Source organism: Liolophura sinensis, chromosome 7, assembly GCF_032854445.1.
Source record: "Liolophura sinensis isolate JHLJ2023 chromosome 7, CUHK_Ljap_v2, whole genome shotgun sequence".
In the NCBI taxonomy this organism is placed as follows: Eukaryota; Metazoa; Mollusca; class Polyplacophora; order Chitonida; family Chitonidae; genus Liolophura; species Liolophura sinensis.
The window spans coordinates 45,289,074-45,312,192 of NC_088301.1; the positions used below are offsets into that span (position 1 = coordinate 45,289,074).

A 23,119-nucleotide genomic window follows, 5' to 3' on the forward strand; every position below is an offset into this window, starting at 1 on the left:
TTAAGCTTCTTGGTGACAATCAGATACTGATCGTCTGGCCTGGTGAAATTAGAGATTTAGTGAAGTCCAGGTAATCACTCTTCCATCAAGCTTCAGGTGATGCATTCAAGAGCTCAACTACTCTATTATCACCAAAATGCTTACCAGAACTGAAAAAACATTACATTTTGACTTAATACATAGAAAGAAGAAAGAAAAACATTCCCATTCTCAACTACAACAAGGATCACTGAATGGGTTTGCCCACACCATTACAAAGAAAAAAACATATCTACACCACCAAGGAGTATGACATTCAACTCCACATTGTATGAGTTCTAGAAATCATACATCTATATTACAGACATGACTTCCTACATTTCAAACTTTAGCCAACTTAGCCAACGCTCAAATTTCTCACAACTAATTAATCAAACTTCGCAAAAAAAACTCAGTCAAAATCAAGCAAAATGTGTCGGGCATAACAAGAAAAATGCTAAACTGTATTGTTGAAATATATATGTATAGTCCTTTACCAATCGAAAGTGTATATTACTGACTGAGGTCACAGAGTGAGCAGTGATGTGCACTGAAGGGAGTTGGTTGTCACAATTGAGGTTAGCAGACGACAGCCATTTTGGAGCAAAGTGCACTATTGGCTTTTCATGCATCATCATAGGAGATCTGTAGTACTGGAGCATAGACTGTAAAGGAGAATTTGCAAGTCACATGGTCTGTCTGGCCAAGAAAAGCCAATAGTACAGCTTAATACATCAACAGCATCAGAATCATGACTCTGGAGCATGTCGTTCAGATCATGATACACAGTCAATTAATAAAATACCTGTATTATTAATCATATCACTTTGCCATGATGTATTGGCCTTCAGCTTGTCATAATGACCTTTGACCTTTGACCCTTGATCTCAGCTCAATATGACAACCCTCAAGCAAATAAAGGCAATAAGAAAGAACTTGAATGGTTTAGCACTGTAAAATCAAAGCCTTTGATAAAATCATCGACAACCATATTTATACATACATCTCAAGTATTTACAAATCAGCATCAGCTTTAGCACCATCTTTTCCTCATTGTGTCAAACTTTCTTTTATACCTTGAACATTGACTGGGTTAGTCTTATTCAGTTAGAAGATATATTTAGGTTTATAAAATTTCACAGACTAACTGAATGTACCGGTGATTCATTGTTAGATGAGGAAAGAGCAATTAACAAGAAGTGACTGGGGAGTTTCTACTGCCAATGTTGATGCGTTTTAATGGTATACCAATACATACATACACATTTCTAGGTAGATGTTTATGTCATATTAGAAAAAAAAATAAAATCAACCAGATATAATGCTGAGTTATTAAATGCAAGAGCAAAATGTCAGCACTAAGATACAGACTTCAACTCACTAGAATAGCCTCTGTCATATGGAGTAGGTTGATGCATTTGAGGGTTAAAAGAGATGTGGAGGTAATTTTCTGACCACCACTTAATAGCTCCAACTAATCCAAAAGTCAATATATCAGATTGAATTTCCTTCCATAATAGATATGGATTTGGGGGCTTATTAATGGACAGGAAAACCCTGTCAGAAACCAGAGAATAGTAATGCTTTCCTAAAATTCCTTATAACAGTGACACCAGACATATTGGATTTCTGTTGCCTTTTCTCCAGAAGAGTAAACGTGTAGACCTGGCTTGAAGTTGTTCCCTACGGCATCTCTAAGAGTAATGGGAACAATTACTTAATGTAACACACATAGGAGGAATTTTTCCCTGGCTCATAAGTTTTTATTTTAAATGATATGAAACAAAGTTAACTCAATGGCTCAATCAGTATTGCCATTCTGAATAAAGGTCAAAACCTGGTAACAGTGACAGCTATACCAAAAAAAATTTTTTCCACCTATACGATGGAAGTTGATGTATAACCGTTCAGGGTGGAGAAAACCAGAGTGCTTTCAGTATACCTCAAACCTCTGACAAGTTATACTGGTGAACTTTCCATATGTGACATACGCTGTGTGTCATATTGGTCGAAGGCAAGTGCAGTCACCAATGAACTTCATGTCATGCTACATCAAAGAGTTTTGTTTCCTGCTTGTCACCAAGATCCATACAAAACAACTGAAGCAGGAAAATATTGATCTAAAATGTAAATTTATTCTGAAAATAGCATCAAATTGTTCTGAAATTGTTTTCTTTTAATCTGTGGAAACAAATTTCTAGGAATACATAATTTATAGGTAAATGCTGGCTAATCTTGTGCTCCTAAAATTTCACAAACAACTTTTTTAGGGCTAGAATGAGCAATCTTTCTGCAACTGTCACCACAAAATTGGCCACATTCACAATTCAAAGACCACAGTGGTAGATCAGAATGAAACCAGTCCAAGTACTGCACAATTCATCATGCTTGACACAAAGGTGCTGGTAGATAAGCAAGTCTCAAGAAAAACATTTTATTTCACATTGTATGATCAAATTGTCAAACACGGAAGATTTTAAAAACATGCTGTTAGCTGATAAACTACATGTACTCAATATGGCTTCACCAGAAAAACAAGTTGAAAGTGATTACAATGTGTTTTGTAAAATTACTCCTGTAAACTCTAAAAAGCATCCGAAATAATCCCCTTCAAATGTTACTGTATGAACACAGAGGTTCCACCATTTGACAGATACACACAAACAAAAAAAGGCAACCTTGTAGGCCTATTTCCATCCAGTTCTAATCGTTGGGAACTAATAAAACACTGTTTCCTTGGAATAACTACTATAAGCATCAACGATAAGCATGAAAAAAGAAAGTGAACTCTAAAACATTACTGTTTCGTGTAAGAGAACTGATTATTGAATTTGTGGTAATACTGGATATACAAGGTTAAAGTTTTCCTTAAACTAATAGGATAAATATTTCAGAAGAAGTGAAACATTGAAGTACTCCAAGTTCTAGAAACAGAATATATGCAGTCTTCCATAGTTGCTTTCTAATGTGTTTTGCTTACTCTCAGAAGCTCAACAACCCGGCTCATGGATTAAGATACTTCAACAGCATTACTCTTTCCATCTAAATCAAACACAAGCCATTGATTTTCAATATGCCTAATTTCATTGATCACTGAATCAAACCGTTGCCAATTTCAGCAACAAAAGGGAAATTCCACTGGAAATAAGGTTGCTAGGCCAGAGAAAGAGATCCTTTTTGACGGGAAAGTGATACGATTTATCCGACTGGTCAAGGTGGACAGACTAACGGCACTCTCACGACCACTGATAAGTTGTTTTCTTCCCTCTGGGAAAGCCGCGCAAAGTTCCTAAGGAGACGCACAAAAGTGGATTGACAGTCCTCCGATATACCACGATGTGGCGAGAAACTATAAGTGGAAATGCTCTCAACTTGAACTATCGCTGGAATTAGGTCTGATACAAAATAAGCTGCCTATTCTTGTGCACAGCTAGCATGAAATCATAGCCTGTTTCTCACTGAAGTACCCAGTCTATGGTCATATGGTCATACCATAGACTGATTGACATCAACATAATGCCCTGTCTGGGAAAGATTCTTCAAGTTAATTAATGGTGCTTAACCCAAAATATACTTGAATGGCTAGTAAATTACTGTGTAAGATGTAAAATGACACAGAAATAGGCATTTTCTGATCTACATCCACCCTCGGATCTTTGGCAACAATCACTTAAATACAAAACTGGAACTGTTAAGTTTCACAACTTTAGACAATATAAACTGAATTAAGGAGTAAATGAGTCTAAAGCATGTACATTTTAGTTTATAACAAAAGTATTTAATCAAATAATCAAATATTTTAATTAAAACTTATGAATAACCATGCCATATACAGACTGTTAAAATTTCTTGTGATATAAATTATATTCATCCTTACATCTTGGCACAAAATGAAGACCGAACTGATCGAAGATTAGACTCAAATCTACTGGAATGAATTTGTTAGGTAGATTTAAGGAATATAACTAATACCATGATACTATGGTTAAAAAAGATTCACAATACATAACAATATTTATCAGTATATTTTACTGGAGCATTTATCTTCAGGAAACTAAATCTTCAGTACGTTCTATAAAATATGCCTGAACATATTTCTAATATTCTGAAAATGGCAGATGTGGCATCATGTAAGGAAATTTAGCTTGAATGCACAATATCATCATCTGTGAACAGTTCTAAAGTATAAGACATTTGCAAACTTCTCAACTGACTTCCACACTAAAAATTTTTTTTCCTTATATAGCTGTGGACATATTCATGGGTGGAGGAAACCAGAGACCTGGTGCAAACCACCCACCTTTGGTAAGTTTCTGACAAACTTTCCCACTTTTAACCTAAACATGTGTACAAGACAGAGACAAGTGGTCTACAACAAAGGGCCAGATGAGCATCACTGACTATTTCTTGTGATGAAAGACCAACAAGTAGTGAGAGTTGGAAATCAACAAACATACGAAAATTCCATGCCCAAGGCTGGGTTTGAACCTTCACCTCTTGTGTTCTAGCGACTGAAAGACAAGTACCTTTAACAACTCTACCAAGGCCCACTCCCTTACTCTCCCGAAAATTGTTAATCTAAAAAAAAAAATATTGCCAGTTTACCAGTACCTGGGGGAAATTTCTAGCAAACAACACATGTATATGAAATGAGGGAATTTTGAAAAAAATGAAATGTTGACAAACACAAATTCTTTAATCTTATCACATACAAAAGCGCACAGCAATTTTTGCACATTTTTAATTTGATTTAGGATCCAAAACTTTATTGGTTGGATTGGCAAATTTGATGGCTTCACAAACCAGTCTACTCAGAACAATGCCTTCAGAATGTGCTTGAATAAACACCTTACAAACATTTGAAAAGGTATTTAAGTCTTAAAGCCTGAAAGAATTATTGAAACACCTGGTTTCATTTGCACACAAGATAGGACGTAAATTCTGGATAAATGTGATGTTAATGATACACAATTTAATTTAGCAAAACATGATCAGGCATAGGTCAGTGAACCTGTTTAGTATACTAGAACCTACATTTAGCTGGTACAACTTGTCAGAAAAAATGAGATTTAAGAGTCTTATTATCTTAAAAATATAATATGCTATTGTCATTAAAAAAGGAACATGTATCTTTAGTGAACCTTTTATAGTTCCGACATGGTTGAAGATGACTGAAAATAAACCTCATACCTTGGTTACATTCGAATAGCCCAAATAAATTCCATGCTCTTGTGTAGGGGAAACAACTCTGCCATACAGACACCTGTATTATCTATTCACATGGTATCTGTGGTTGAAAAGACAAAGAGGCACCTGTAAGTCAGGTGCATAATCTGTACTTAAGGAGAAAAACCTATACATGTTAAAAATCAATAATAACAGATTAGCATTACATGCATGCATATAAATAAACCTTTAATTTCATACATGATTAGAGTGAAATAAAACATTTCTTAATAGGGCAACTATAAAAGCAAGCCAGGTGTGGGGATTACTCATGTTCTTCCCCTGACAGCAGCTTGTTTCAATAGCGTTCACAGTCTACCTACTGTACCTCAATGATATATATAGCTCATTAACTGACAGAGTTGACTGCTAAGGGTTGATAAAGTCTTACCTTTAAAGCCATTTTTACTCACTAGGACAGGCTGAAAGCTTTGTGCTCTATCTTGAACATATGTTATAAACTTAATAATGAGGACATCACTCTTCATCAATCCTTTAAATTCTGAAATGATAATGAGTTCACTACAGTATGTTTATTAAAACAACTGGTGAAAGTGTTTCAGCATCCCTGTGAAAAGATCTCACTCTCAAATCAACATCTTCTTTAGGCACATCTGTATCATGATACATCACCAAATGTAATCTCTCATAAATTGTTATTAAAAATAGCAAATCACCTACAAGTTCATGTTGTACATTAATTCCTCAAAAAAATTAAATTTTCTATTAAATTCAAAGTGAGCTAGTCAACAGAGAGTTCCTGAAGCAATAAATGGTGCACATTCTCAATAGTCAACAATTTTGAAAGGATGAAGGAAAGTACCGGTATATAAAAGAGCCATACCATGCAATATGTCAAAACCTCTGCCTCTTAAAAGCAGAGTTCAATGATACGAACTTAGTTTAATTAGCTGTCCTAAATTGTGAAAACATTGTATTCTAATAAAAGAGTGATGTAACACCTGGAGAATTTTACAAAAAGTTTCCAATTTTGCATGGTGTGATGTCTTTTAAGAACACAGTGTCACCCATCACTGACACATAGTAACAAATGATACTGCACTTTTTTCATGTCAATCAAGTACTTACACCCTTACTTTGATGACATATACCTGCCTGATTTGTCCTATTATAAGGAATATTTTCACCTCACTTCAGGTGGAAATTTCCTGAAAACTGCCAAAGAGTTTGTTTTTGCAGATTCTTCAATTCTCTGAGTTAATTAGCAGCCTTTGTACTTGTTATTCCCTCTAAATCACTCTTAAACACACCGGTAATGGTTTTCTTTTCACCTTGGAGTAAATCTTCAGATAAACTGAGCTTACCCCACTGATGTTCATACAAAGAGCACATCTAATTTAACTAAGGATTTAACATCTTATACTCCTATCATTATCAGTTGCACCTTTCCGATGTGGTTTATTAGCTCTTAAACCAAAGTTCAAGGCAATGTGTCGTGTACCGATAGTTAATCATCTTCCTAGATATCGATAGCTTGATTAAATAAAGATGGTAGTTAACGTGACTTAATAAAGTGTGCTAAAGGAGAAATTAAGACACTGCATGTTAATTTAGATGTTGATACCTACAAGTAATAACACAAAGCAAAAGTCATGACCCCGCCATGGCCTCTCTTCTGTAAGGTAACTTGCATTACCAGAGCCCCCTATCGAGTTATCTCCCTTGTTTTAGGGAATAGCTCATTTCACTACATGTTCACCAGTTTTATGCAGCATTAGATATGTGTCATTTCCATGCTCAGGCTTTGATTGTATGTATTCAATGCATAGGTTGATGTGGTGGTTGTGACAGAGCAGTGAACACTTGGTTATTCCAGTATGTACGAGTATGTATGTACGAGTAGAGGAAGGGGATTCCCCGTTAGAGCAACACGTCATTAACCGGCATATTTTTAGCTCAACCACGTGATGTGAGATTCAATCCGAGGCGAGAGGGACAGCTGTCGTCTTTTCTGGGAAACCACAGATCTATTTTGTTCTTTTCATCAAAAGCTGAGGAAAAAATACGAAATACTAGAAAATATACCTACTCAGTGCTGTTTGATGCTGCACACCACGGTGGCTTAAACGATCTTTAGAAATAGCCAGTAATCAGAATACGGAATACTTTTCAAGCCTGTCAAATTTGCAAACGCAAAATGGCGACCAAGACACAGCCACCACAAAGTCAACCTCACGCTCAAGGAAAGTCTTCTGGAAGCATTGAAGATGATTTTATGTACGGTTCAAATGTTGCACAATGTCATGTCTACATCCGGATGGGTAGGTTGTGTCTCACTTTGTAGATATTCCTTATATCAAGTAAATGAATGTTCAGAGATTACGTTCTGGCAGGAAACAACAACAACACAACATTAGTCGCTTGCAACATACGAGTAATTAATACATATGTGAAATCGAAAGGCTGTTTTGTTTTTTCAGCTGTGCATGTTCTGTGATATTAATGAAGAGATATGTCTTAGTTGTGGTAAGCTGAATCTATGATTTACCAAAGAGAAACAAGTACTAAAAGCATCCCTTATCATTTCTGATCAGATTGTTAATAGGTATGCCCTATTATGGATTCAGGTTCCCAGGAGTTCTGCATGGGGGCGCTCGCGCATATGCCGGATATTGGGGTTAAAACGGTCTTTGCATAGACAAGTGTTGGGCGAATGGAGCATGTTGTCAAGTAAAAAAAAATGTACTTCGCCTTTGCTTATGTCTTAGTTGTTTTCTTATTTTTTGTGGCTATTTGCCTTCGTGTCAGGAGTTTATTTAGATCACACTAACCATTAACCAGCACACGGGTCACAATGTAAGATTACCGCGTGCAAAAACAGCCTAAAAACAGGCAACCTGGCAACACACAGGCATAGGGCCAAACGTACCTACCATAGGTTTTTATTAGCAAATCATTGGTCTTGCACAAGGTCAAAATTAAGGAATGAATAAAGTATCCATGTAAGCACTATTTATAAAATATAGGCCTATATGAAATCCGTTTTTGATTTCTTGTATAAACAAATTTGTTTTTGAGACTGATGTGACCAACTGGCTTTATGAGAGTAAAGTTAATAGGATTAATAATTGGCACAACAACCCCCTACGCCTCTCCACTCACCAAGACAGCTTTAGGCTGAAGTCCTTATCTGAATTTAGTTTTTATCAGTATAAATCTTTTGATTTAAACATTGTACATCAGTGGCATTAAGCACTCATAAGAATAATAGTATCTTTATTTTCATAAGGTAACAAACTCAGCCAATATGACGGTATCTTCACTGAGGCCCTCCTTTCACTCACACAACCACTCGGCAGTCATAAGGGTTATTAAAAAAAAAATAAAAATAACACGAAGCTTTGATCAGTTCAGAGTTATGCGTATATCAGTACACTGTGCTGATCGCATCGTGGGTGCAGGCTCAGTCGATACGGCAACGCAACCGCAGAGAACGAGAGCAGATGCGACAATGCAGATCTGCACAGTGTAATGATAATATATTTATCATATACCTTCTATTGACACTACTTTGGGGGCCTTAAAATCCAGATATTTCTTCAGACTACTTCGCTTAGCATATAGTGTCTGGCAGTGACGTCATGACGCTTACAAACTACTACGCACACATGGATTATATTCTAAATATAGCATATTTCAAAATTGTTGGCCACTGCAGAACATGGAAACATTGGGCAAACAAAAATAAAATAAAATAAAACAAGAGATCAATAAATGGTGGAAATATTATTTATACAACATCAAATAAGTAAAGCTGGGTTTTCAAAACACAAATGCTATCTAAATGCAAGAAGTGCAACGTTTATATAAACATCCTCTCAGACCTGATTAGTGGCATTTTGAAATTGAGTATAGCAGCTTTAAAGTGCTCTATAAAAATCAGGTCAACCACCAATTTCAGAAGTGAAGAAGTGATTTAATTGCATGTGGATGACTAAAAGTTCTTTAAATTTGCTAAAGCCCTAGAAAGTCATGGTGAGTTCTTGAAAGAGTTTGTCAATAAAGTTAATGGGCGGCTGATCCATGGCAGAAATTGAGGTGGAACGTGCAATTTGAGAAGGATGCGCCCTGGAAAATACCGGCAGTTTTACATGTTCTATTGGCATGGTTTACATTGTGTGTAAAATGCTGTGAAACAAACAGATCGTTCTGCACTGTAGAAGATGATGGAACAGCTGTGTCAATTTCTGTGGATGTACTGGGTTGGGGAGGAAGAGTTATGCTCGTAGCGGAAGGCTGTGTGACTGGTGCATTTGAAATGATGTGGCTCATCTTTTCCTGCATACCATGAGAAGCAGCAGAGTAATTATTTATACTTTTTTGTGACCAGTGAGTTGCATAATAGTCGTGGGAGCTATGCCAGCATGAAGTAGACAGGTACATGTTGTTGTGTGGGCACTGTGGTTTGTAAAACGGCCAGGTAAGTTTGATCGTTTTGCTGTGGCTTTTTTAGTTTTTTTAAATTTTAGGGTGTGCTCTCCCATTGGTTGGTATTTGTACCATACAGTACTGCAAGCTTTTGTTTGTAATTGATGCCGTGGTAAAATGGACTCTCGGTGGACATTTTTGGTGGCCTGTGGTCCTTGTAGACTTTATAAGCCTCTACCGAGCAGTCATCCTTGTTATCAAGCGCAGATTGTTTCGGCTGGAAGGGACAGACATGCATGTTTGGGTTTTCACCACCCCTATTTTTAGTGTTGCGCTCATTGTACTCCAGGTGTTCTGTCCCCTGTTCATCACATCTTAAGGTCACATTTCCCCATCTGAATTTACGATTTTCTTCTCCTCCACGAAGGCCAAAATGAAGGGGAATTTGTGGATCATATTTTCTTGACAGGTGTGCAGCGGACTATGGTTCCCTATTACTTTATTTTTCTTCAGTATACATTTCTCATTTTCTGTCAGCGGCTCGTATCTGTTTGATTTGTTCCCTTTGCCTTTCTGATTGAGCTCCTTGTGTTTTAAAGCGAGGGTGTCATGCGGAGATTGATATTCTTGGTCAAAAATCAAGCTATATGCATAATTATACTCACCTAGATAGCGTTGTGTGGCCCTGTGGTAACTGGTCAGGGTGTCTGGTTTATAGTCGCTACTGTCGTGTTTTCTCAGGGAAAGCAGGAACGATCCAGCGTAATTGTTCAACTCGACAGGTGGCATATCCTCAATTTCCCGATCATCTTCATGAGGAAAGGTTCACAGGAATCCAGAAAATGTTCTGATTAGACTTTCTATCTTCCAGACAGTGTTTTTGTTCCTCATTGAACAAACTCTGATTTCTCCCTCTTGCTGCATTCAACAAAAGTTGGCCGCCTGTTCAGAAATGACGTCCGTTTTAGGTGGTTGTCACGGGCGTCAGTCACCAAAATTTCCTTTCAAAAGCATCTACACTAGCAAGAAAATCACTGTCATAGTCAGATAGCTGCTCACTGTCCCTGTCCGACCAAAATCCGACGTCAGAATATCAGGGGGCTCAGTATCAGGCAGGTAACACACATAGGTATATGATAAATATAGATACAAGGCTTTGCTATGTGTTTGGCACTTTCTGCCACTTTTGGTGCAAATTTTTAAGTGATTGAACTGAGGAGGCAGATTGCACGTAGGCATGCAGACTGTTCCACCGAACAGCCACAGAGTATTACAAGCTTTTCTTAAGTTGTTCTGTGTGGGGGAAAAGGAATTTTTACTGGATTGCTTGTACATGATCATAGTTCATGATGGGGCTCTTCTCTGATTGGAAACAACTTTTTCACAATCAGGATAATGGTCATTTAAGGATTTGTAAACAGTGGTACCGAGTACTAATCTAGAACACCCTATAAAAAGATGACTTCATATTTCACTTAAAACAAAATTCATCATGGATGTGTTAATTGAGAGCATGTTCCATTTGCCCAACATTTGTGTACCTAAAGGTCACTCACCGCCAGGATTCTAACCCCGATTTCCGGTATATGTGCAAGCGCCACCACACGAAACTCCCGGCAACCTGAATACGTAATAGGCCCTAAACTTCGTTAAATAATTATATGTTAAACAAGTTATACTTAGTCGTGCAATACGCAATACAATGTATGAAGCAAGTTCCTCTACTGGACTTGATTAACAATTAACCTACAGATGGTAAGTTTCCCTGGGGGGTCTCTCAGATTTTTTCTCATCATAATGCTGGCCACCGTAGATAGATCTACTGGACAAATGAATGCAACATACTACCTGTATATACCATATCATGCTCCAACTTCTTAATTTACAATCATTTGTCTTTGTAGGATTTTTACGGAAGGTGTATGGCATTTTAACAGCCCAGCTTCTGATAACAACATTGACAGGTGCTTTGTTTGTCACATCGGAGGTGGTCAAAGGCTATGTTCAGCAGAAGTATGCATGGCATTCTCTCTCATTCTTTCTACCAAAATCAATGTTGTTTATGTTTTGGGTTTGTGAATTTTGAGTTAAAATGAACTACAGAACTACATCTGGTTGTGTTGTTTCACCTGGACTAATCAAATACTTGTACATGTAGTTACAAGTGAAATATTCTTGAGTACAGCATAAAACACCATTCAAATAAATAAATGAATAAATACATTCAGTTGCAGTTATGACTAGATATGTATGTGAGGTTAAACTCGAATTTAAGTCTGGGTTTTCGTTGTAATTATACTTCTAATAATCAGAACAACCATTTTTCTTACTTGGAATGACATCTCACTTGTAACATTATTATTGCTCTACTATGTGTCCCTCATTAGACAAAGCTTTGTTGGAAGAATGGATGCATATGTGAGTATTCATGAATTTGTTTTTCTTCAGTCACTGGATGCTGCTGGTTGCCATGTTTGGGACTATTATAATCCTTATCCCATTGATGATCAAACGTCAGGAGACGCCTACAAACTACATCCTACTTGGGGCCTTTGTAAGTCATTACACACAGTGCCATTGCAGTGTTAGAAAAAAATGTGAAGTTTTCCCACCTGAAAACCATAACACCTGGAATATAATGACACGATCTTAAGAGATTATGATGGCACACTTGGGCATGATTTGTTAGTAATTTCACATTTTGGCTTATTGTCAACTCAGAACTACAGAAACTGGAGGGTTCTTTTTTATGAAGAAGGGGTCATGTATGGAAGCAGTATAAACAATGTGGCTGAATAGAAGTGGAATCGTCTAATTTAATTTATATGTATAATTATAAACTGGACTAACTGTGTAAAAATGAAATAAACCTATAAAAACTATTGCTAGAGTTTTCTGCTGAATACTATGGCGCTGTTGGAAAATGTATTACTATATATATATATATATATATATATATATATATAGCAAAATCACAAGGGTTTAGTATATATGAGGATCAGTTATTTTCCTGTTTTGTTTATTATAGACTTTGATGGAAGCATATTCAGTGGGAGTCATAGGTGAGATGTACTATTGGTAGCTTTCACTTCACTTTAAAAATTTTTATATTGGTAATGAATATACTGCAATTGCTTGATGCTTAAAAGAAAAGGCAACACTAGACCAAATGTAAATATACATCAATAAAGCAGCATACATACAGTTGAAAAGTATACCTTTTTATTTTTGTGATGTTGCATAAATGAGATATTGCAGTTCAAAGTAAACAAAATCACGTGCATTGTGAAAAGTGAATGTCTTATTTATGCATATGTCTAATTCTCTATTACAGTGACATTCTATGACAAATCTGTTGTTGTGGAAGCCTTAGCCTTGACCTTGGCTGTTACCTTTGGACTGACTGTATACACCTTGCAGAGCAAGAGAGATTTCAGTTCATGGGGTGCTGGGTGAGTTTAGCAAAACATTTAAATAGTTACTTGCAAAAAAATTTTGTTTTATTATTTCATTGTATTTTTGTTTTGTTTCTCCCAACAATGTGTATGTTCCTAATCATGTTGGATGTACCCTCATCTTTTTGTAGCATCATTTGTTAGAGCATCGTTTCCAGCTACAGCTTAAGCTGAATAATAATAATTTGTAATAATAATTAGTGAATACACATGTATTAAACATGTTCAACCTGCTTTATTTCTAAGATCCTCTGCCTAATTATAACATGTGTATGCTACTGGCTCTAGGTACTACAAGAAGCACTACTTAATTATTGCTCAAGTTTTATGATACATCGGCATGTAATTTCTACTTTTTCCTATTTCAGACTTTTTGCATTGTTGTGGATTCTCATTTTTGCTGGATTTTTCCAAGTAAGTATTAATATCACTTTGTGATTGGCCTACCAGTTGGGGATTTGGGCCAGCTGGAGATTAGAAAACAGCAAGAAAATGATGGAGGGGATTTTACCTATACCTGAACATAAAGTTAATAGACAATGTTTGCATAAATTTCAGAATTATTCAACAGTTGAAGAGGTTCTTGAATGTATAGAAACATACATTGATCGTTTTTTTTTTATATGTTTTTTGTTTTTTCCTAGTGTTAATTTTTTTCACAGGTCATTAAATCATTTCTCGGTGTTTTTCAGATCATTTTCCCCAGTGTGATGATGGACAAGATGATTGCTGTAGGAGGTGCTTTTGTCTTTTCACTGTTCATCATTTTTGATACCCACATGATGATGCGCAAGTTGTCACCTGAAGAGTATGTGGTAGCCGCTGTCAATCTGTACTTGGACATTATTAATCTCTTCCTGTACATTCTCAGAATCCTCCAGGAATCTCGCCGATAATGACGTCCACCCTGCATTCTCTCTTGATCCCAAGGCAGTCTTTCGCTGATCCTTCCAGTTTTTGATGTATTCTGTTCATACATGGGATACAAGTGTTACACACACAAGTTCATTGTCTGTACTGTTGTTCAAAATTGAATTAAAATACAAGATTTTGTTTGGTTTTAAAATCATGTGACATACAGAGAGAAATATTATTTTCGAAGTATTACTTAAATGAATCAGTTCTTCATTTGTTTCACCTATGTATGCATAGCTAGCAATACATCCAGTGTATGAGCTATACCTGTGTTTTATTGTTAAATTTTACTTTCTGCGCCAAGATACCCAATTGTCATTTGTAAAATCAAAGTGCATTGAAATATCTGCATGCATGTCTTTTTTGTAAGTTCTCTTTAATGTATACATGTTGGGGTTCCTGTGAGAGGTATTTGGTGATGGGTTAACCAAGAAATGCTTCGTGGTTTTCTGATTTTTCAATATTACCTTGACGACATGTCTAGTTAATGTTCATCTATGGTAAGTCATTTCATGAGGAAAGTAAATTTTCTTTCCTTTTTTCCTTGTGAAGATATCATAAATTTGGGTCACATTACAACCAATCTATGCCTATTTTAGCTCAAGTATGGTTAAGCTTCTGGATATAGAATGAGTCTGATAAGAAGTATAGACTAGTAGATCTAATCAGGTTCAGGTAACTCCAGAAATGCATCTACCGACGTGTAGATCAGATTATACTGTATAGAAACTGGATGTTGACTGCAGTTTAATACTTAGTGCTAATGCTCTGTTTCACTGTCTTGCTTAAAAAAATATGTTCCAGATAATACAGAATACGAAAGGTAACATTGCAAAAAACAATGTGATTAAGTGAAGGGTTTTCATTTGTTGTTCTTTATAAAGTATATTAATTATAGCATGGATTTTCTTCTAAGTTTGACTGATATAAATCTGATATAGCTTTCATCAGTTGACAAGAATTGTGATTTAGTCAGATGCTACATTTTGAAAATGTGATATATACATGTATCGATAAAGTGTTACATAAAAAATAAATGTATCAATAAAACTGTTATTGTCCTCACATATATGTGGTTTTGGTAAAATAAATATTTGAAGTTGTAAATAAAGCTTTCCCAAAAAAAGAAAAGTGGCATTTATTAACTTCTGTGTCCCCTATTATACCGTTGGTGTTCGAACACTGTTAAAATGTTAACTGTTAACATCTCCTGTTGTCTTTTTGTGTCTAATGACAACAATACAATGAGGTTACTGGTAAATGCAGCAGGAATACATTCATTTACCAAGTGTACAGGTATTTGTGATCAGGATGGTTGTGAAGGCAAATCCAGCGTAAGTCTGTAAATATGGCTTACTGTGATAGTTTGCCAAATACTTATTTCTCCAGTTATATAATATGTGGTCCAACCAGTCATGTTTCATTGTTCTAACCTCTCACCATTGAGCGCCAAGCACAGATGCAACAAGTATCGTGTTAAAACTTTTGGAATGACCAGACATGGGGTTGACATTCCAACCATTAGCCCACCAAAGCCTTCAGATTTAAGTGAGCAGTGCTGTATTAAATGTTTAACATGGAGAGTCAAAACATACGAACGTACATTTGAGATGCTGAGGAAACTTTAATAGGTGTGAACAGTCTGGTACAGAAAGACCAGCGCATTGACTTAGTATTAACGTGTGATGCAGCATTAGTAAATCTTTATCCAGGAAACGAAATTCATGAACTTTTGCAAAGATGATCGCTAGAAATTGTTCATGAACTTTTTGGAATTTTTTATATCTATATTGAGCTTAATTTCTGTAAAAAATACATAATAACTGCCATATTCCCCTTTTTTAAGCAAATATTTTGTTAAAATATATATTGTAACTATTATTGAAATACTCAAGGCCAAAGTTTCTGTAGATGACTTATCTCCCCTTTCTATAATACAATTGCAGAGGCCAAAAATGATGAATCCAAACAACAATACATGCACTTGGAATTTAATACCTTTATTTCAGCACTAATATTAGCACAGAGATATTTTGACAAAACCATCTCAACATGATATAATATTGCCATAATTAAAAATACATGATGGACAAATGTTTCATAATTAACACCGGAGTAGAGATGACAAATTTATATAGGATACATGCGAACTTAACAGTCAACTCCTGCATTGACTTAAATGAAACAAAAACATATATGCATTACCCTTTATCCACACTTGATCCCTGAAACAACTGTAAAAAGTTTCATATGGTAACTTGTATGGGAAATTTAAATGAACATGTACACCATGGTGTTTTCTAATCAAACAAAAGTAGACATACATGCTATATGATCTTTGGTACTGCTAATAAGAATTTCCCCTGGGGAACGATTAATGCCTAATAACTTTTGTAACCACCAAGTTTAATGGCTGGCATGTCAACATATTGAATGACAGAAAAACTCAAACTTTAAATGCAATGTACTGGTAAAATTCAACTGATCCTGTATTATATCCCTGAAAATAATACAGATTAATCCACCGCTAGTACAATAAGTATGCCATATTAAGAACTAAGAAGTAGACTTGAACAAGCACATATACAAAAAGATGAAAACATTTGCGTATAATCTAATGAAGAAATTGGAAGCCTAATGCAAACTGTCCACAAATGACAAATCTCACTTACTGGTATAGAAATACATGCATAAGCAGAAGTGCCCACAGGACCTTTTCAATGTTCAGGGTGGACATTTGTGGAAAACAACAGATAAGCATCATTACATTTACATGATGACAACATGTGTTGTGAGTTCAAAATCCTCACCACAACTGTCATATAAAAAGCAAATAGTTTCCAAACATTCATACCTATATACCATTATTTTCAAGAAAAAGGAGTGTCTGAAAAATGCTTTAGTATGGTACCTTTAAATCTACATATAAGAAAAGCATGATCTTCAAATTTAATTCTTGGCTCAGATGAAAACTTCTTACAGCATACCATATAATTCATACAGCCTAACAATGAAGAGGTGCCTGTCATTTTAGGCTTTCCAAAAATTAACAGTTGAAGATGGTACATACTGTTTCTGCATAAATGCTTTTAATTGCCCTCTTACCTTTTTTTTAAGAAATATTTTACTGAAATAAATATCTTAATAATTATTGCAATACTCAAGACTCATTAAAAATGATATTAAAATCTAGAAATACATTGAAGACAATTCCTGAATATAATATGGCAGCTGAGACATTAAGCTCTGAGTCTGAAAGTCAAACAAGAAATCAAATGTAAAAACAAAAGAAAATCGTGTATTATCTTATCCGTATGTTGTCGAATCAAAATCAAGCACATATCTTCAAGATGTTTTAATAACATTATTCTACAATCTCAGATTGATGTTTTGACTCAAAATGTAGGTCAAGACATCTACACCTGTATGTCCACCAAAATAAAATCAATGTGTCACCTGTTAAACCCTTGTACTTTGATATACTGTATTTCGTCTGGTATGTAAAAATGCCCTTTAAGAAAAGCACATAAACGCCTTAAAACGATAAGGTATCATAGAAGTTTGAATGAATAGATATGATTTCATGTAATAATGCCAACACAAATCTCATAAGATACTAAATGCAGAAAAGGAAGAACATAACTTCACATAAATTTTCATGTGAAGTTAGAACACATACACAGAATTGGTGCAACAGTCACTGTAAATTTGAGACGATTGGCTAAAAGTGCAAGTTCAATGTTGAGATTACATATACACAATGCTAAGAGAATCTCATGTTAAGTTTCAGAGGTATACAACTGTATAAACATATATAAGACTGGTACTGAGGAAACTTTACTGAGGAAGGTACCAGTACAGATTTTTTCTCCAGAATCTTTATTCTTCAAGTTCACAATGATAAAAACTGCCAAGAACATATACCATACCATAACACACATGACACTTATCCAGTAATACAATAGCACATTATAACACTGTTCACAAACTCCAAAATCTTAATGGTACAATATGTAAAGTAACAGTTTTTCAATAGTTTGTATGAGGACATGAACACTTGATTTTTATAAAACACTGTAGGTCAACTGTATGAAAAAATTAATAACATTTTGATAACAATGAGAGAGTAAAAAAAATCAAACAAAAAAAACAAACAAAACAATTTAGCAAATGCTATCATAGATGAACAGAGAGACATCTTTCTAAAAACTGGCAGTAGATCCCACCATCCCACATTGAAAATTTTGCTTTACAACAGCTGCTCTTTACACAGTCATTGCATAAAACCAAATGAGTAAGCAACATTGTCTTTCCACCAGTGAATAAATATCGCATTTTCAGTAAGTTTTACATGTACATGTATATAGTTATCTATACATGAGTGAAAACTACTACAAAAACTACCCACACTTCACAGGTTTAAACATTTTGCTCCACAGCACAAAAGAAATACTTGCTAATACTAATAAGCAATTACCCATAGATGTACAATCCCATGAATACAAAAGCACATGCAACATGTGTCAGGAGTGGTGTGCCAGCATTTTGAAATCTTACAACAGGCTTAAGACAACATTCTCCTCAAATCTGATAGACTATTTATCTACTTCTACTAGGGTCCTCTAGCATGAAGCCCTAGTAGCATTACTTGCACCTAACTACCATAGCAACCAGTAGTGAGGACATGATGTTGCCATAGTAGTTACTGTATTTGACTAAAGTTTCTCATTTTGCTCAATTCTGGGAACGCTCTATCAATTTTAGGGGTTTTGAGGTTTGTTAAGTAATTAGGCTGATATCCTACTTGAAAATATCTAAGTTCCACCTACAAAAGTAATACTTTTATTTGGCTGTAAAAAATGGTCTATGGATAAATACGGTAAGTGCATGTAATGCTGAAGGGGTTTCATGGAAACAAGCATTCACAGGATTAAGGAGGATGCATTCACTAATCATGTCATGAATGATGTCACAGACTTGAATTCAGTTTTCATAGGCCTGTGGCATAAAGTCAAGGTATTTGTCAGGAATTCGACAAAGTGCAAAGAGTCAGAAGAAGAAAATAGAAGAAAAGGGATTTTACCTTGTCAAACTATTATCTGCTGATAATTATGTGTGCTTAAGTAAAATTTGGTTGAAACTTATGCTGAAATGCTGTGAATTGTACAAATGAAACAACAGCTGGAGATGAAAAAGCATCCAAATTAAATGCATGTACATATACTTCCATATATAGCTGAATTTAGTACCAGCTGTAAAGTGTAACTATCTGTGTGCAACAACTTTCTCAGCATATGAAATGCAGACCTATAACAATTTCATATCTTAGCATGCATGTACAATACGAACATCTGACATTGTCTGAAGTTTTTGTTACAATGTGAAGCTGGACAACCTAAATGCAACAATCCTTCCAGTCTTTTTTTTTCATTAGGTATACATATGCCCATTATAAATTACAAATAACACTAAAGCATCAAACCCTATGATACCCTAATTCCTCAACAATAGATATGAACATACTGAAACATTCTGGACTCCATAAGAATCAATGACATCATAATAGCTACCCTTAGTATGTAATACATTACAGGACATGTAACATGTCATTTCATCAATTTTGAGAGCATTATTCCAACATGGTATACCCAAATTGTATGACAAATGCCGTATCCATAACAGAAGGAAGAATAAATTCAGGAAGCCTGAGAATGAGATCTTTGGACTTGTTGGATTTTGGCAGTGAATTATCCTTAAAATAATATGAAGTATAACTATGATATGCACATGTGTTTTTACAATGTCAGTTGAAACCTCATCCTTTTAAAGCGCATTGCTTATATGGCACATTCGTTCTAGTTGTCTGAATACATGTACATGTAGACCTGTAATATGATGCAATTCTGTTTATTTAAACATAAATCTCCATATGTACTGCTGTACTTTAAAGATGACATAAATGTACTGTAAGAATTCAAGTTTCTCAGAAACATTACTAAACCAAGGAAGACACAGGATTACTGTTGTAAGACAAATTTAACTTCACCTCTTTTTAGTTATGTACATGTATACCTTTAAACAATTTAGTACTCCATCCGCAGTACATTTAACAGAGGTCAATGAGAGCACCAAAATAAAACAAACACAGTCATTTGATCCTCCAGTGGAATCACTGAAGCAAGAAATATCAGACATCTGCTTGCGTATTAATCTCCTTGATGTATCTGGCTGAGTTTCTTGAGTTGGCCAAATTGCTTGTGTAATCGAGCTGGAAGCCTCATCATCACTTTCTGTGCTTTTCATCATTGCCAATTGTGCTGACATCATCAGTATCTGTGCTGTCATCATCACTATCTCTGTCTTGTAAAGTTCCTGAATTGGCACCATTTTTATAGGTTGTTCTAGGTAACCTATGCGAGTTTTCACTGGGCTGAGCAACAGACATCTTGGATAGATTTTCAGAGACAGAATCCATTTCTGACTCCATTATTAGAGACTCTGCAGCAGCTTCAAGTTCATCCAAATGGAAACCTAGATCTTCTTTCTTCAGTTCCATCTATAACAAAATAGACCCCTATCAAGATAAACTTCTACGTCTGGCATTCACAGTGAGATGCAATTAATGCTTTTACAAAGAAAACTAGAATATCATGCCAGTGTCAAGTCTATTATTACGGGTTTTGATTTTGTAACCTCAGATAGAATTTTGTCACCACTATGGGAAACCAATGTTTCAGAAGAGTGTGAAGTAAGAGTTTAAACACAGAGAAACACATTAAAACACAAAGAGGATCCGGATATCCTCTACCAAATATTCAACCATGCCACAAGTTTTGCTTTTTTATGGCACATTTAGAAGCACTATACATGAACATACCTGAGATATAGCCGAAGCAAGTGATTCTAATCTTTTATCACTGCAAAATAAACAATATAACATAAATTTCTTATTAATGGTACTTAAAAATGATTGAAGTACTTGAGAACTGATCATCTTTACAATGAACATAAGAACCTGGCCACAAAGTGTGTGTGAGCTTACAAGATATCCACAAGAAAACGAAAAACAACACTTCTATTCTTCAAGGCCAACCTTTCCTGATGAATCATATTTTGTTGAACAGACGTATTTTATCTTTTCTAATACCTTATGCAACTTTGCCGTTTTAGGTGTATATAGCACCAAAACAAGGCTTTTGTATCCTGAACTTTTAATTTTCATTGACACTCGTCTTTTTTGGCCCCTGTTGATTGCATCACTAAAGTCACTAGTCATATGTACCTACACTTCTACATCAGCTATCATACATATCCTCATGAGCAACCTGATTATCATACCTCACTGACTGGATCCAGACACAGTAGTCTGTGATGTAGAGGTCATTGAGTACATAATACGGGTCTGACTCCTGCAGGAGACTATGGATCTGTAGGAGATTCTTCAGAAGTTGTCGTTTTCCTAAAAGATTACAGATTCATCAGCTGACAAGAGAGGTAACTGTAACCTTAGCACCTACTGTTTCATATTTTTTCGCAATATGAAAAATACTTGAATATTGCTCAGTTAATTACACATACCATTCACAAATCACACAAATCATGTGCATGATGGATTAATCAGTTTCCCTATAAAACAAAATAAAAAAAATATAGTTACGAATAAATAATCCACATCTTCACTCAAAAATTCTCTTTCCTTCATGTCTGTTTGCATCAAAGATGTTCTCTCTGTTCTGCACACTTAAAAATGGAAGTGATAAAAAATTTTGTTGAAGGCATGCCCGGACAGCATGTCACATAAGTCTTATTGGATAGGCTTGTGAGTGTTGATCATTAAAGTGAAAGCTCTCAGTACACAACTTCTTCATAACTTACATGTATTTAGTTTTTCCACTAATCCACTTGCACATACACCACAAAACACTTTTCTAGAATAAATACAACTCAGAATTTAACAAAGCTCCATTATGAGCTAAACGTTAGGCCAATTTACATTACAGGCGAACTATTAACTGGTCTTACCAACAGTGAATAGCTTGGCTAGATCCTGGAAGACTGCCTGGGTTAAATTCCAATGTCCTGTACAGAGGAAAACAAAGGCACCTCCTGTAACATGCAACCATCACCTCCTTCAGACTGCAAAATGACTGTGAACCAGAACAGATAAAAGCCTTAGCTTCATGAAATGTTTATTCCCCTGGATACAAAGTCTGAATAGAAAGAGTTCAGCATAACGAAAAAGCCACATGTATTTTTTCTGCTATGGATGCTTAAGTAAATTAAACACTTCTTTAAATTTATTGTTAATTGTATTTGTCACAGTGAAAAACTTCCCATTATTATACCAGATAAGGATAAAGATTAAATGAAAACATAAACCAAATAGAAATACAAATATACGCAGTTTTTCATCTTCTAGACAAATCTCACAAAAGCCCTGAAATATTGGGAGCAGGATCAATAGATGGTGAGAGTGTCTGTCACTGTACAACAGATTTGCATGAACAACATGGTTGCATCTGTGCACTTAATTGGACACTTGAGCATGTAAATAAAAAAATAAGAAACAGATATAAGCATCATACTCACATCAAGCCAGGACAACGTAGAGCTCAGCTTGCAAATATTCCATGCAGACTCACCTAAAGAAGAGCATTCATCATTTATACACGCTCCCAGTTTGTTGTGTTTTAAGCATTATGTGAATCAAAAAATCATTGCAATAAATTAACTGCTGGATCATGGTATGAAGACTATCATTTAACTTCTGTAAATGAACTACAGTAACACCCAGAAAATCAGACAAACATGCATTTTTTTTCATTACACGTACATTTTAATACATTATTATATATTTGTAACACACATAAATTAATGTTATTCATGATGTGAAATAAAACATTAAAATGTTAGCTGTTAATATCTTAAAAAACAGCTACATTATGATAGTGAACTCTTTCTTATATCAACTACTCTGGGCAATTAAGAAATTTCTTTCACACATGAATGAAGAAATCCTCTACAGGTTTGAAAATGACTTGAAAGTCTAAACTAGTGAAGTTGGCATATTTTGCTGAGCTCAGAATGAATCAAAATTATTCATGAAATCTTGAAAT

The 23,119-nt window shown here is 35.3% G+C and overlaps 2 protein-coding genes and 1 long non-coding RNA gene across 3 annotated transcripts in view; 1 reads left to right on the plus strand and 2 right to left on the minus strand.

Moving 5' to 3' along the window:
- Positions 1-6,860, minus strand: part of LOC135471916 (uncharacterized) — an 81,371-nt gene extending 74,511 nt beyond the window's left edge. Inside the window, exons 1-3 of the long non-coding RNA XR_010444482.1 lie at positions 6,834-6,860; positions 5,636-5,746; positions 5,209-5,305 (exon numbers count right to left, since the gene is read on the minus strand). This is a non-coding gene — a long non-coding RNA (uncharacterized LOC135471916). The remainder of the gene's footprint in view (positions 1-5,208; positions 5,306-5,635; positions 5,747-6,833) is intronic.
- Positions 6,861-7,132: 272 nt separating this feature from the next.
- On the plus strand, positions 7,133-15,117 carry LOC135470397 (protein lifeguard 4-like). The gene is made up of 7 exons (XM_064749314.1): positions 7,133-7,526; positions 11,538-11,646; positions 12,082-12,187; positions 12,662-12,695; positions 12,968-13,085; positions 13,457-13,502; positions 13,781-15,117. Exons 1-7 carry the CDS (start codon positions 7,403-7,405, stop codon positions 13,982-13,984), a joined length of 741 nt encoding a protein of 246 aa, XP_064605384.1. The 5' UTR covers positions 7,133-7,402; the 3' UTR covers positions 13,985-15,117.
- An 870-nt stretch (positions 15,118-15,987) lies between these two features.
- Positions 15,988-23,119, minus strand: part of LOC135470952 (protein SHQ1 homolog) — a 10,609-nt gene continuing 3,477 nt past the window's right edge. The window contains 6 exon segments of the mRNA XM_064750002.1: positions 15,988-20,559; positions 20,881-20,920; positions 21,342-21,462; positions 22,026-22,080; positions 22,082-22,150; positions 22,593-22,645. Of these exon segments, the coding sequence (XP_064606072.1) occupies positions 20,287-20,559; positions 20,881-20,920; positions 21,342-21,462; positions 22,026-22,080; positions 22,082-22,150; positions 22,593-22,645 (611 nt within the window). The 3' untranslated portion in view covers positions 15,988-20,286.